The following is a 15,672-nucleotide window of genomic DNA, read 5'->3' as shown; positions in this document are numbered from 1 at the left end:
TTATGGGATTTTATAAACCATTTCTCAAAGCGCTGCTGGAGGGGGATTTACAGCATTGCTGTGCACCGGGCGCGCAGAGACGGGGGCAATGGATTTGCCTCTTTCTAATGAGCAGGAGACTTCTCCCCCCGTAGCAGTGTTACACCCCACCGGGCAGGGCCCTGGGCCCCCCGCTCTGAGGCTGAAGAGCCGAAAGACTCCTCCCTGCAGCATCTCCCCACTTAGCTGGTGTATGGAGGTCCACGCACGGGAGAAAAAGCACTTGCGGAGCACAGAAGTTGTTGAAAAAACAAGGACGCCGTTATTTCACGTGGCCTCTCCCAGAATACACAATCGTGGCAGAAGGTACAGAAACAAATTGTTTATTCATCTTTAAAAAGTCAGCAACATAACACAAGGCATTTAAACACAAAACCAAGCCTGAGCTCATCTGTTAGCCCGTCATACTGGGTAAGAAAATTTTTCCTTCACGGAGCAGAAGGCTTCAGTAGAACTGGAAAAAGCTCTGCCTCCTCTCCCACCAAAACTAAGGAATGTATCTCAAATTACAGCACAGGGAGCAAGAAAGAAAATTATTTTATTTGAGGCCACAGAAATATCTCCTATTCAAGCCAACAGTAGCCTAACTTAGAACAAAATGAGTGACAGAATTGGGTTTAGGCCATATCGGTATTTGTGCCTTCAAATTCTAACCTCAGTGTGATGCCTTCAAAACAGGATTATATACCAACAGCTAAAAAAAAAAAAATAAATTGCTAAGCCAAACGAGAACCGCATTTTTGTAGTGAAAACAACGGTCAGCTTAACAGGCAGTTGTGTAGGGTCTGGGGGAAAAGTCTCTTCCAGAGGTTGGTATGGAAGTCCAAGTCAGGCATAGGCACCAAAACTGGACCCTCTAACAGTAGTGTTACCCAGGGCTCCAACCAGCAAGCGCTGGTGAGATTTGGCGAGCTACCCCAGCACAAGGCATCCCAGTCTAAGGCATCAGGTAGTGCTGATGAGATGCATTTTTGGGGACAGGTCATTCCTTAAAAGGCACCGTTCTAATGACATCACTTTATCCAGAGGAAGGGTTTGTAATATAACCCTGATTATTTATACTCCCATGAGTCAAGGAATACAGATGAAGAATACAGGGCTGACCTGTAACCAGGGCAGCAAATTTTTTCTGATGTCACCAGTGACATCTTCCCTACCTACAGATCTATAGGCAACCTATACATAAAGTGCAGCAAGGCTGTTAATGCTCCACACGAACAGAGGGCAAGTTAAGATCTAAACGTGCTTGTATTTTAGATGTTTGATTTCTTTGTGTTTTAATTATCTTGCAAAAACTGAAGCAAGCCTGCGTTCTGCACTCTCCATTATTGATGAGGTTAATTTTTTCCCTGTGCAGCCTCTCACATTCTGCATCCAAGTTTGCTTCAGTTGATAAGTTTTGCTGGTGAATGCAACAGCAAAGGGACAGCTTGTCAGGTAACAATTTAGCTTTTACATATTTGGTTATAGCATTCTGTTTAAGATGGGCTTTACTAGCCCAATTAGTAGACAAATGGGTGTTGCAAGCATAAAAGGGTCAACCCGAATGGCCGTCATCTAACCAGAGCATTAACTAACCTAAGTCAATACTCAGCAATTAATAAGATATTTGGGAAAAATTAAAAAGAAAGAAATCGTTATGATCAACTGCTTCCCATCACCCAGGCAGCACACCAGGCATCCTTTAATCCTCCCCACCACAGAGTCTGAGCAGAACTTTCCTATAGTCTCCTGAGCAGTCTCCCTAGAGAGAAAAGAAAAAAGGAATGCAATTAGATTTACAGCTCCATGCAAGGCTGGATTCTTCCCAGCACATACGATTTGTTGTAGGGTTTGTACCCTCTTTGACAATTTAAGAACTAAGAACGTTCAGGAACATTTTCAGTACATAAATGTAAAGTCTCCTTAATTCCAGCTCCTCTAAAATACCCAATAGGTGTCAGGTGGGGACCTGTCTCCTTTAAGCTGCTTAGCAAATCCAACTCTTTGTTTCTAACACTGAAAAGCTTACCTTAATGAAGGAGTAGAGCGATTTCCCATACATGGTCAGGAATTCCCTTCTGATATCCAGCATATCTATTTCAGAGCGGGACACCATCACTCGGATCAGCGTGTTGTCATCTGTTCCCAAGCCCTAAAGAAATAAACCAACCACGTACAACTACAAAGCCTTTTGGATAAATGAGTGACAGACACAAAGGTTTTATCACTTGGTCTTCTGTGGGATCTGTTCCTAATCAGAGCATTTTTGCATTAGTGGAGTGATCCACTAGCATCTCGCTGCCGGGTAAGAATATTGCTCTGAGCTTCCTGAGGGAAAAGACGTCCATATAAAAGGCTCAGACTTCCCTCCCCCCCCCCCCCCCAGTTAACGGCAGAGTTTCTCTTCATCTAATGATTACTGTAATGCTACTGACTTGAGCATGGGAAGGCAAGGGGAGAAAAAAAAAATAGCAATCTCACACCAAAAGGTCTTTACCTTCATGGATTTATACAGTCTTTCAGCAAAATATGCAGGTTTATTTCGCACGCACTTTACTGTAAGGGAGACAAGAACAACAGAATTAAGGTCAATCAAAATGGAAGGAGAAGGTCTTCCAAACCTTTATAGCACTTTCTCAGTGAAGGTGTTTATTCTGTAAAGATGCGATTCAGGGCCAACAAACAGCAAGTACAGTGCAGACATCCGTAGTCAGTGACCTGCTGTAAATCCGTGTCTCTGTGCCCAGTGCCCAGTAATATTTTCTTTAAGGCTTTACTGCTTCCTGACAGCAAATGTCAGCTACCAAAGCATCACTTGGGAAAGCAAACAGTATCATAAAGCACAGAGCTTTCTCACCCGATTGTATCTGCAAAGAGTAAAACACTGTGGCTTGCAAACAGTATTTGCCTCCTGAAGCTATGTAAACAGCCAGCCAGGGCAAGATACAGTATCTCTAATTATTTAATTACTTTGTAGACAAGGTTTAAAAGCAGGGCACTCACCCACAGCTAACAAAGCATCTTCGAGGTCTCCTGACATCTCAGATTTAATGCTGTCTGTTATGTCCTTATCAGCAATCCCTCTGTATGCATCAAAAACTAGGAGGAAGAGTCAGTGATAAAAAGAGAAAGTGAGATGCTTCAGGGCATACAGTGTGTAAACCACCAAGGATCACTTTGCAAGATCAAGCTCCTCACACTCTGTACGAACATTGCACCGTTATTGTGACATTGTAAGCTAAAATCAGGGCTGTCCCACAGAAATAATTCATTTTAATTGTCAACTGTCTTGCTAATTGGCCTACCACTGCTGCTAGCATTTTTGAGAACTGCTAGTTAATGATGGCAGTTTAAATGCTTAGCTCTGCCCCAATGGGAGTCACACTTCATTATCTCCAATTTACAGGCTGGAGCAAGTTGTACTGTTGTTTTTCTCAAGTCCCTTTTTGTCTCAGGAGGGAATAAAACAGTCGTAAAGAATCAATGCAACTGGGCTCTAGGATACCTGCTGTATCAGGAAGAGTTCACAGTCAGTTAACGGGCAAGTACAAAGCTCCTACAAAAGTATCATCCTCAAACAAGGAAGAAAATCCAGGACACCGCAGAGGGTCCTACCTCTCAGTAGGTGGCATCTGTTCCGTGTACAGAGGATGGCCATAAATTGTACCTCATCTGTTCCCCATTTCTTCTCCCCAGCTTCATACAGGCACTTGAAGACATTATGAATAGACAAAGTAAGGCTAATTGAGAAGACCAGGTGTACAGAACATGAGATTTTTTACTTCCTCGGTGCTTGAGCACTGCTGGCCTGTGGCTTGTCTAGATCACAGATATATTCCAATAAATACTAACCAAGCGCAGCAACTCTCAACTGAAATGTCATCTCCTCTCCCAAATACCCAGCCTGTCTAGACACCTCTCACCAGAGAGTTGCAAAGGAGGCTAGAACCATTATCCCCATTTTACCGGCTGAGTCAGAACAGTGAAGAGGCTTCTTTAAGGGTCAAAACTGAGACTAGAGCCCAGGTCTCCACCTAGGGCGCTGCTACCTAGCATACCTTCAGGCTTACGGTTCTACCTTGAAAAAGAAATTGGGTCTAGAAAAAGCAAGGATTCACCACGCATCACATGTACAAGAACAGACAATTCTTGCAAGGAAGCAAATTGCTACACACCTGAGCATCTTGCTGAGCAAGGGCATCATCCACATACATTCCCTCATCTCTGTTTCCCTGCAAAGATACAAGGATGAAAGACTCATTTCACCAGAGCAACTAATGGAAGCAAGTCCTGCAAATTCCCCATTCAAAACGAGTTACTGGAGATGCATAATGAGATCCTTAAAATTGAATAGTAGCTTACGAATACAGCAAAATATGGCTCACATGCGATTTGTACTTCCTTTTGAAATGAGCAGCAATCCACTTTAACCAGGCCATTTTAAAAAGAGCACGTGGCATTAATGCATACCCAGAGTCAGACTCCTCTCCCTGCAGAAGCTGGGTGTGAAATGCAGGCGAGGTGAAATGCAAGATAAGTGAAACAAAAGCCAGCCTGAAACACCTCATCACTGAGGTGAGAGGCATGTCCGTCAACAACAGGAAGATTCATCCCCATTTCCCTTAGCCTGGACTTACCGTCGCGAGGGACACGAGGATTCTTCGAAACATGGAAGATGTATCAGAGACAATGTCCTCCTCGAGGGTACGGCCATATTCTAGCAAGAGCACACACACATATGACATCTGTTAGTAACAGGCCCACCACCTGGACACTGTCCACAACATTTGCCAGCCGCAAGCTAGGTAAGTGTATAACTGTGCTCAGAGCTCTAAAATTCACCGTAGCAGTCCAGCCATCATATTTAGTGCTACAGGGCAAAATTAAGAAGCACAGCCAGTATAAAACTGGCAATAGATCCACACGTGGACAGACATCCAACTGATAGACGTAACCACCCCATCCCATTTTATTTACACTGATTCAATTTCTGGGTGAAATTCTAATCCTGGAGGCTGTTAGCAGTCCTGCTGTTGACACCTGTTTAACTCAGAGGTTCTCCCTGGACAAACGGCAATAGTTGTATTGGCTGATTTGTCACATTTAAAGGCTAACAGACCCCTCTCCTTCCTCTTCACATGTCCATGCATACACACAAGTGACTTTCCAGTCAGTATGATAATGGCTTGCAGTTTGCGCTACATACGAAGTTTGTAGTTCTCATTAATGCGCCGAATCTCTTCGTTTGTGCGAGAAGCCAGAATTTCAATCAGGCAACCTTCATCTGTTCCTGCCCCCTAGGGAATTGCAAGGACAAGATCCAAGATTATGACAACTGTTTCGATGTGCAACTAGGATTTTTTTTTTAATTATATATAAGTTAATAATAATAAATTAATAGTAAATGTATAATTATGCCATATCATACTAAATTGACCAGGACTTAAGCAACATAAAAGGAAGATTTCCAAACCTTCAGAGCCCTCCTCAGTTCATGCACATCGTACATGGTGGTAGGAGTCATCATACCAATGATCACCCTTTCAAAATTCCCACTCAGCTCAGACTTCAAGTCATCAATCAAATCCTAGAAGACGGAGAGAGGAGAAACGAGTTGGGAGAAGATACAGCCTTTGAGAACAGAAAGAACTTGGTCACCACTTTTCTTCATGCTCCAACTCTCCTTGGATGAACAGTTGCTCTGAAGTGAACACGACCAAAATAAACTTGGCCAGGGAAAGCTTGTGCTAACCTTACCATTGTGGAGACTAGGATGTTGTTCACATTTCACCCAAGTGACATAACCCCAAAAATGTCTGCATCTCCCAGTTAAAGCCACAGTCGCTAATCTCTGAAGACCACCTACCCTGCCAATACTGCTTTTATAGGTGATCAGAACTTGCTGACGTTGGGAAACGTTTAGTTTGGTCAAGATCTCGATGATGGCATCTTCATCTGTGCCTGGAAGAAACCAATGGAAACCAGTCAGGCTGCTTGCACAAGAACCAGAAACATGCTCTGGTCTTGTCCAGAGTGTGCCATTAGCCATCTTCTGTTCCTTACACAACCTGGTTCTCAACAGCACTGGGGACTAGATCAACATACAGAATTGCCTCAACCCAGCCAGCGGCGTGGCAGTACCACACCGTAGGAGAGACAAGAACCTGACTAAGGACGTTTTTGTGGCCAAGACTTGGATTTCAAGGTGTGTTCAAGTCTCAGCCTGATCAACTCACTCGATTCCTTTCAGTGCCCTCACAGGGCAGTGGGGCAATGCAAATGGCTAGACTTCCCCTCTAACAAACCACCAGACAAAACATTCCCAATGCTGGGGGCAGGGGGGGAAGGGTTTAACTGTGGGAAACCAACTTACCAAATCCCTTCATAGCCTTCCTTAGTGCCTGTGCTTCTTGCTCAGCACTGAAACTCGAGACCCCCTTGATTGTTGCCTAAACCCACAGGAGAACAGTTATCAAAGGCAGACTCAAAGTGATACATACATACAGTAGAGCTGAATTAAAAAAAAAAATCAAAAGATGCAAACACAGTGATAGCAAGTAAAGCCCACCCACCAAACATGAGTGATTTTATATCAGGCTTCCATCCTACCCTAAAGAGAAACAGTTTGTTCTAGAGGGACTTCCCAGCCACATAAGAAATAAGCCACAGGGACACAACTAAAAGGAGAAAATATCTTCATATAGCTGCCCATGGAGTATCTGGTTTCCAATTAAATAATGGCAAGCAGCCTGACATCTCTGTTCAGTCTAGCTAGGGCTTCTTCCCAGAAGTTTTCCGTGTAAATCATAGAAGAAGCTGTTCCCATCAAAGCCCTATTCCTGACTTCTCTAAGAGCAGCGAAGGACCATCATTCTGTAAAATAATGCACCAGGAAGCACAGTGTTTTGCTCAAAACAGTGATTCCCAAACAGGTTTCTCCTGCCTCCTGTCCAATGCCATTTCTGTGGGACTACACTCTCTCTTACAAAGCTCTCCCTGTTCCCATGAAAATCATCAGCAAAACACTGCTTAACAGTTGTGTAGGTTAGGCTTTCTGAAACAGGCACGGGGATAACTACCATATAGATGGCTACCTTGCAGGTTGAACCTGGAAAGAATAATATGCCCAGGAAGTTTATCTGGAGAAATTAATGCTCTTTGGACTAATATCTGATCAGATTTTCCATTAACTCCCAAACTGGGAAAGCGAGTATATGTCATTCTCCTCTAGTATGAGGAAGCAGAGAGAAGCGATAGCCCCCCCCCCCCCCAAAAGGGACGGTGACAGTGTTCTTCCTGCTGCGTCCTTATCCGAGCTACACTCCCCACATTTATCTGATCAGAGCAAACGCTTGGCACAGCGTGGTACAGGAAACACGCACACTCACCATCGCTCTCGTATTTGGTCAACCTGTTACTGTTTGAGTCCCCAGGCAGTTAGACAACTGTAATAAAAAAACAGAGGGAGTGTTAGTTTTCTAGCAAATAATTAATAGAATATACCTACCCTTACCAGTTAATGGGGCTGGTTAAGTAACCACCTAATTTCTCTGAGGACTAAAAGCAACACTTGAACAGCCCTACCTAACGCCCATAGCAGCATCCCTGAGTTTCCAGTCCTGCTTTGTACCGAACAAACAAAGGCTGGCTTGCAACAGCATAGGGCCAGGGCGTTCACCCTGTCTGAAAGAGGGATGTGGTGCACAAGCAGATGATTAGCAGTAGTAATTTAAGAAATTTCGCTTCTATTGCTAGCGTGACAGCCTGGCTGAGGCTACAAGGAGAAGCAGACAATGTTGCCCTGGGAGCGAAGAAAATAGACTTGATTCCCATGCCCTTCAAAACACATGGCTTTGACCTTGCCAGGTGAGAGCCTGAGGATGAATTAGGGTGAGGGTGCCTGCACAGTCCTAACAGCCTTCACAGATACTCCGTGGGAGGCAGAGACAACATCAAGGTGTAGATGAGCATGCGAAGGATAACCTCACTCGAGGACTGGGACAGGAGAATTATTTTTCCCTCTTACTTAAAATCTGCTGTATTCAACATCCCCTCAGTTTGGTGCAACGTGTAATTCCTTGTAGGACTGCAATTTTAACTGACTGTTAAAGCCCTCAAAAAAAAAGCTTACTTGCCATCCCCCCCAGGGTTATTTTTTCTGCTCATAATTTTGTTTTCACGCATAGGGCCCATACATGAACACACCCAAAGTATTTTCCCATATCCCTGGTCAGTTGACAGGATGTCAAATACTAAGACAAGGTTCACTTCCCTGCAACTCAAGTTCAACACAGCATGAGCTGAGGTTCTTGCATTAAAGCCCTTAAGTAGAAGCAGTCATCAGCTGCTGGCATCACATCTCTCCTTAATCCTGCTCACGGTGCTTAATAGCTGCTATCAACGAGCCCAGATTGTGCAAGAACAGGAGTGTCTTTGCTCATGCTTCACATGACTCTTACAAATCCTGAATACCATCGGAGGGTGCTGTTCCGGCAAGTTAACTCTCAGTATGACATTTGCCATAGATGCGTTACACACAGGCACTCCCGAGTGCTCTCCAAGTCATCTGCACGTTATTACATCCTGTGCAACCAGGAAATGTATGGAAAATTATTAGTGTCGAGTTTGCTTTCTTTCATATGATTACAGATTTCAGTGGTCAAACTACGACCTAGACCTCAGAAAGTCATCTTTGCTCTTCTCTAATCTTTTACAGAAATAAAAAGCCAACTTTATTTGCTTTAGCCGGATGCTAAATAATGGCTTTGAATTTCACAGATGTTTTTCTGATACAGTTTCACCATTCAGTTAGTTTACACAGAAGCAGGAATATTAGACAGGCTGGTTTAACAAGTCAATTACAGGGCAAAAGAAAGGTCAATGACCAAGGAAAAGGGGGTGGGAGGCAGAAAAATTCTGAGTGCAAATGAGCTGGCAGAAAGAAACCAAAACATGAGGAAAGGATGCATGTACTGGATTCAGGGCAAATGCTCCTGCAATATCAAATTACAACAGAAATGTCACATTGACTATTGACTGTAAGACTGCGATTTCTTCATCCAGCTTAAACGTCACTGGGAATATAAAGAGTAGAGTACTGAAAAAGGCAGCGGTGCTAACTCCACTGCGTAATCTGCAAATGCTGTTTTGTTCCCAGTATATTTCTGTGTGGTGCCACAAGAAATGAGCCACTGAAGTTACAGGTGGAAGCGCTCAGCAGTTCAGCCAGGTTCTCCAGCAATGGTCCCTGCCCCTGTAGCCCTCTTGCTCCCTTTCACAGGTGAAGGTGTCTCCATGAACGGCTCAGGCTGGGGCATTAGATGAATAAAACACTCTCCTAGCCACCCCCTTTGCTCGTAGAGAGAGAGAAGGGAATTGCTCAGTCAGATTTGCCAGCGCTCTGCAGCTTAACACAATTCCTGGCCTGCAGCTCAAATGGGGAAAAACAGCTTCAGGATAGGAGCAACAATTAACTTCGTGTTTTGAAGAATTAAACTATGCATGCAAAGAGTCAGCTAGCTAAGGTGCCCTGGCTAACCCCTGTCCTGATGTTATTTTCTTCATCCCAGAATAAAGGCCTGAGCTAGCTGATAGAGTAAACCTGGCTTAGAACAGGCTCAAAACACTGTGGCCAGATGACAGAGTGCAGGTGTATGAGGCATCCCTCCCATTATTCAATTTTTTTCCATGGATGACCTTTTCCTAGAAGGCTTTATCAGCTAATCAGGCAGTTATAAGTACACATCAATGTCCTCTAAAAGCTGAATTCAGAATAAACTTCATTTATCAGAAAACAGCTGAAACTATCGTGTGTGCTGGCCAATTCAAATCTAGGCTTGCTCTGAATCAAGTTTTCCTGACTGTGCACAGAGCGCACACAGCTCCCAGCAAGCAAAGCTCCCAACAGCTTAACCAGATATAAACACAGGTTTGGTTTTTTTTTTTCCCCCTCAAGTTTGAGCTCAGACATGTTGCCAGCCCTACACCTAGCATGTGGAGTGGAAAACCACTGTTTTGCGACCCGTCTCCTTGCAAGGCAAACACTGGACTTGTTTGACTAGTTCTTTCATTTGGTGCACGTTTACTCCAACACAAACCCACACCCTGCACCAGATCAGCTTTTCCATGGCTCTGCCACTGCCAGCTGTTTCCAGTGTGCTGGATACAGCCTGCTGCCTCCACAGCTGGCTGGGCTTCAGGGAGGCAGAGTGCCCCGGGGTAGGTCTGGGGCTCGTAGCAGGGTGACAGACCCTGATCCCAGCCCAAATTTGCAGCTCAGGAAAGGATCTCCCTTCTGCTGGTGAGCCCTGAGCCAGCTGAAATATCCCAGCACCTCCCACACGATGACCTTTGCCTGGCCACCGCCTTCAAAAGGAATAAAAATATAATACTGAGTTAGCAGAGACTTGTACTCCTCACTTCAGCCTGTGCACCCACCCAAAGCCGCTCCACAAGCCCCCTGACATGCCCTCCACACTCCAGCATCCAGCAGGGAAGACGTGCCAGCTTGGCCACGGGGCACGGCAGAAATAGGAAGCAAAACCTGCACTCCCTGTGCCTGGGAAGAGTCAGCCATCTTCCTCCTTCCCACAACCCACCTCCCCGTCCTTCCTCACCTGAGGTCTGTGCCCTCCAGGGCTACCCCAATGCCCTAATGTCTTGGCATCATGGCTCCAGTGGGGCATCCGCCCAGCCAAGGGCTGTCCCGCTACCGCACAGCCGCACTACCAGCCGCTGCGGTCTGGCAAGCGGGGACGGTGCTTGGCATCTTCCCAGGCGCCTTTAGCCACGCGACCCCTTCTCCATGCCAAAGGGGACCCCACAGTTAGTTTGGCACTCACCTGCTGTCCCAAGCGGGTGCCTTGGCGGGGATGGGGAGAGTTTTGCTCGGCTTGCCCTGGATGGCAAAGTCCCCGCCCTGGAGCGGGGTGGGACCCGCCGGCGCAAAGCAGCTTTTCTCGCATGCCTGACGGGAAGGCAATCCAACCCTGCTCCTCTCCTCTGCCCTTCCGTAAACAGTTGGTTGTAATCCAGAGAAGGGAGAGATTCCCCAGGGAGCCTCACACACATTTAGGAAATGCACATTCGAGGTTACACAGAAGCCCGTGCAAGTAAAGGTGGCCTGGCAGGCTCAGATGGCTTCTGTGCTCCCCAGCATTGCCTGTAAAAATCTCTGGGAACAGAGGGTCTCTCTGACTGCAGCCCGAGCGCACAGCCAGCATCTGATGTCTCGCTTTACGCTGTCATGTAAAAGGGCATACCCAAGGGGGTAGCGAGAGGGACGATGGCGTGGAGCACACAGGCTACAACAGCTTTGAGCAAGAAGTCCTGTTGCTCCCCCCCATGTTGTTTGTGGGGATTTCTTACCTGTATTGTGTCTCCTTTGCTCCCACAGCACCTCTCCAGGTCTTCAGCATCGTTCCCCCTTATCTAAGAACTTTGCATCACAAACAGCCATGATTTCTGTAAGAATGGTTATTTTCATAAAGATGATTATTTTTGCCCCAATAAATGGCACCGCCCTCAAGTCAAAACACTTCAGGCAAAGGGACTTCAGTTTTACCCCAATGTGACACTGCCAGGGTCAGCCTTGGACAAGATCATGACGCTGACAGAGGGAAATCAACCTTGCAATAATACGTATCTTGTCTTCACTGTGTTTATCCTCAGGGATTTTGGTCTCCTCTGATGCCAAAAGTACAGTAATTACAACGGGTAAAGCAACCCTCTCAGGTTCTTTTTTTCCAGCTCGTACGACAGACTGTGCCTCTTTGCACATGCTCTTTTGCTGGAACAGACCTAAATTTAGCAGCTCGGATGAAAGCAGGCTGTGCTCCAGTGAGCATGTCTGTGCAGCTGGCTTATTATAGATCCCACTGCAACTCAGTCTCCCAAAAACAACCCCACAGAGGCCAGCCGGCCAGGATCTACTCACTCCCTGCTGATGCGGGGGGACATTGAACAGAGGGTAACAGAAAAACAGGGTTCAAGCCACAGACACTCTCTTTTTCCATTGCAGAGTCTCTTTCCTTGCAAAATCTGGCACTTTACTGCAACCAGGATTCAGTGTGGACTAGTACATATTATCAACAGTCACTAAGGAGAAACTCTTCGCTTTCCTACATCTGTTAAAGTTTCCATTCTCATCCCTTCCCCTCACGTCAGCTGTCTCCTACTCTGGGCCCATACCCACTTATTTTAATCCACCAGCAGCAGAACTGCTGTGTTTCTCCATCTTATGTTGCCTCTGATTATTTTAGCCTGTGTATTTTCAAAAGCTGCTTTCTTCTGTTTGCTTTCCAGCCTCTTCAACCCAAGGGCTGGATGGCTCTGACACTGAAGTCAATGGTATATGCAACAGTAATTATTTAAGACCATAAGTTATTAATCTTCTTTGGAAGCTATTTATCCTTTAAATATTGCACCAATCCTGCCATTCATGATTTGCATAATTTAACCTTTTCTTTCCCCCTGGGAAAGGCTCCAAGTAGGGAGGAATACTTGAAGATGCAAAGTGTTTGTGTGGATGTTCTTGGCCATCCAGAATTAGTCATGTAAGTGTAGTCCATTTGGAAACCAGATCCTGACTCAACTCAGCAGAGTTCCCTATAATCTTGGCTGGTTATGGATGCTGGCTCCGTAGCCATCCGATTCAGACAATCACGATTATTTGGACCAGAAAGGAAAAAAAATACAAAGTACAAAAGCTTCCCACCATGCTGCGAGTTAGCCGCGCTTCTCTGGAAGGTGGATGGAAGGACAGGGAATTTAGGGCAATGGTTGTCTGCACCCTGTTGTACCTTGCTACAGGAGCTGCTCCCTTCAGGAAGGCGAGGGGTTGTTGCTGTAGGAGAAATTTGCTATATAAGGTTCAGAAGACAAAGCTTGGTGCCTCCAGGAGCCCTTCATCTAGGGTCTGCTCAGCTTTCAGCATGTTGTCTTCATCTCTTAAAGGATGGAAAGGCTATGGCTAACCTTAAATATCTCCAGCCTGAAGCACCGTCTAGCATAGTTTTGCTGTCCTCACATCAAAAAAGGGACAGTAATGGACAAGCCCACAGTTCCTATCACTGTAGTAAGTGACAAAGTACATTGCTTTTCTTTTCACTGATCTTTCCTGTTTGTCTCATCCATTAGTTTAAACCCTCCTGTTATAAAGCTCTCCAAATACCCAGACTTAGTTGCATACCTGCTCTGTATTCTCACTCCATCCTGCTGTTCTCCCATCCCTACAAAAGACATAACAAAAATTAGAGGTCACAGAAAGACAGGGCAGTGTGCATTCAGTAAATAAATTGAGCTCAAGCAGCCAGCCTGTTAAGCAGGAGGTATTTATTCTAGGTCCCACAATGAGAACAGGGCTGAACCTCTCAGAAAATGGCAGCAGTTGTGTTTTTGCCCTAAGGACCTGGCCTTTTAAATTTGCACCTCAAAGAGTAGAGGAGCCTGGTGCTGGAAGGAGACATTTTCAGTGTGTCATTTGATTAGCAGGTCCCTGCCTTTACCTTTAGAGAAACAGCCTCACCTCATTCACTGAAGTCCAAATCCTGGCACTAACAAAGTCCTTAGCCAATCTCCCACAGATTTAAGTGGGGGCCAGAATTTGGGCCTTTGGGGATTATGCAGGTGTTTTCAGGAAGTTCATAAGGGAACGCTCATTTTTACACCTGAGCACCAGCAGTTTGCAACCTGCAGCCCCTGAAAATGGGGTTATTCAACTGTTGCACAAGTGCTGTCAGAGCTGCGTTGCAATGCTGTAGCTCAGTTAGACTACTGTCTCCATAGCAGCTGGTAGCTGAGGTTAGGGTGGAGGCTGAAAACCAGCACTTGCTTTTCTAAAGCACTGATTTTCACGTGCTTGTAAGAGGGTAAGAAATTCTCACATTCTGCATGTTAGTACCAGCTTAATCACAAAGTTAACTGCAGATATTAGGACTCTGCAGAGATGTAGGGGCACTTTTGACACTTAGAGCAAAGATGTCTCCTTACCTCCAGCTCAGCACTGTGTAAGAAGAAATGTCCATTTCCACAAAGCAGAGGTAGCCTTGGTGTAGAAGCAGTGGTGTTTTGGGGAAGACCCAGCCTGAAGCTTTTATTCTATTATTTGAGCAAAGCCCTTTTAACACAGAGAGGAAGGAAGGTGACAAACACACTCCCAGAAATAGGTAAGCACTGTTTATTTGAGGTGTGAAGACTGAAATATTCCAATTCACGTAAGAAATTAAAGTGTTCTTAGCTCTTCATTACTTACCATAACCATTAGAAACACAGTTTTTACACAGTCGGTATTACCAGGGGAATGTACAGCGCTCCGCCTCTTAGCAATCCAGACAGGACTTTACAAAGCCCTGAGCGTAGCATACCAGTACTGCAATGCAAGTCAAGGGCTCTCTGGATAGACCCAGGTTGATTACATGAACATACATGTCACATAAGGCCAAGAAGGAACAGGGGAACAGAACTGACTTGAGAAAATCCCTCTAACCTAAAATGCATTTAAAACAAGAGACCACTTAGACATGGTGGTCTACATGCCTTAGAAAAGAAGCTATAAGGGGAGACAGCGATGAGCAGCTGTATGAAAAAAAGCCAGGAGTCAAATTCCCCATTTCAAGCATGCTTCAATTACAAGATTTTTAAGACAGAGATGCTTGCATGTGCTGCAGGCAGGCACACAAGAGGAGATCCTGGATGCTATTACAATTTGCAAGTGACAACTATAACTGTCTCGGGTGCTGCTGCACTCAGTGCTTTCCACGTTGCTGTCCCACAGCATATGCTGTGTTGACACTGTCTCAGAAATACCCACACACTCTGCCTTTCTCTTACAGAGAAACTTAAGGCTGCACTTGGCCGTGAGCTCAGTCTACTGTTTTCTTTTATTAACTAAAGCTATAAACAGCAGGGAAGGCAAAGAGTCCTGGTTGTTTGACAGCTTCGTCGGCTGCCTGTGTTCATGATCGAGTGCACCCTCAGTAAGTTTGCAGATGACACAAAGTTGGGCGGGAGCGTTGATCTGCTCAAGGGTAGGAAGGCTCTGCAGAGGGACCTGGACAGGCTGGATCGATGGGCCCAGGCCAACTGTATGAGGTTCAACAAGGCCAAGTGCCGGGTCCTGCACTTCGGCCACAACAACCCCATGCAGCGCTACAGGCTTGGGGAAGAGGGGCTGGAAAGCTGCCTGGCGGAAAAGGACCTGGGGGTGCTGGTCGACAGCCGGCTGAACATGAGCCGGCAGTGTGCCCAGGCGGCCAAGAAGGCCAAGGGCATCCTGGCCTGTATCAGAAATAGTGTGGCCAGCAGGAGCAGGGAAGTGATTGTCCCCCTGTACTCGGCCCTGGTGAGGCCGCACCTCGAATACTGTGTTCAGTTTTGGGCCCCTCACTACAAGAAGGACATCGAGGTGCTGGAGCGTGTCCAGAGAAGGGCAACGAGGCTGGTGAGGGGTCTGGAGAACAAGTCTGATGAGGAGCGGCTGAGGGAACTGGGGTTGTTTAGCCTGGAGAAAAGAAGGCTGAGGGGAGACCTCATCGCTCTCTGCAACCCCCTGAAAGGAGGTTGTAGCGAGGGGGGGGTCGGTCTCTTCTCCCAAGGAACAAGCGATAGGACAAGAGGAAACGGCCTCAAGTTGTGCCAGGGGAGGTTTAGATT

General features: G+C 46.0%; 1 protein-coding gene across 3 annotated transcripts; it reads right to left on the bottom strand.

Annotated features, from left to right (window-relative positions):
* Positions 1–346: 346 nt before the first annotated feature.
* Positions 347–11,766, bottom strand: ANXA4 (annexin A4). Of its 3 annotated transcripts, XM_076358784.1 has the most exons (14): positions 11,585–11,766; positions 11,389–11,484; positions 7,410–7,466; positions 6,395–6,470; positions 5,888–5,982; positions 5,495–5,608; positions 5,228–5,318; positions 4,659–4,738; positions 4,197–4,253; positions 3,637–3,730; positions 3,025–3,120; positions 2,519–2,577; positions 2,051–2,173; positions 347–1,783 (listed from the first exon to the last, which is right to left on the bottom strand). In XM_076358784.1, the coding sequence occupies exons 3-14, from the start codon at positions 7,410–7,412 to the stop codon at positions 1,724–1,726; spliced, it is 948 nt and encodes a 315-aa protein (XP_076214899.1). In that variant the 5' UTR covers positions 7,413–7,466; positions 11,389–11,484; positions 11,585–11,766; the 3' UTR covers positions 347–1,723. The 3 variants fall into 3 exon arrangements, with proteins under 3 accessions (XP_076214899.1, XP_076214898.1, XP_076214900.1); XM_076358783.1 differs by lacking the exons at positions 11,389–11,484; positions 11,585–11,766 and adding an exon at positions 10,863–10,949; XM_076358785.1 differs by lacking the exons at positions 11,389–11,484; positions 11,585–11,766 and adding an exon at positions 10,638–10,720.
* Between the last annotated feature and the right edge of the window lie 3,906 nt (positions 11,767–15,672).

This window comes from Aptenodytes patagonicus, chromosome 24 (genome assembly GCF_965638725.1).
Source record: "Aptenodytes patagonicus chromosome 24, bAptPat1.pri.cur, whole genome shotgun sequence".
NCBI classification, from domain to species: domain Eukaryota; kingdom Metazoa; phylum Chordata; class Aves; order Sphenisciformes; family Spheniscidae; genus Aptenodytes; species Aptenodytes patagonicus.
The sequence above is the reverse complement of the archived record's forward strand: the minus strand, read 5'-3'. Positions and strand labels throughout refer to the sequence as shown.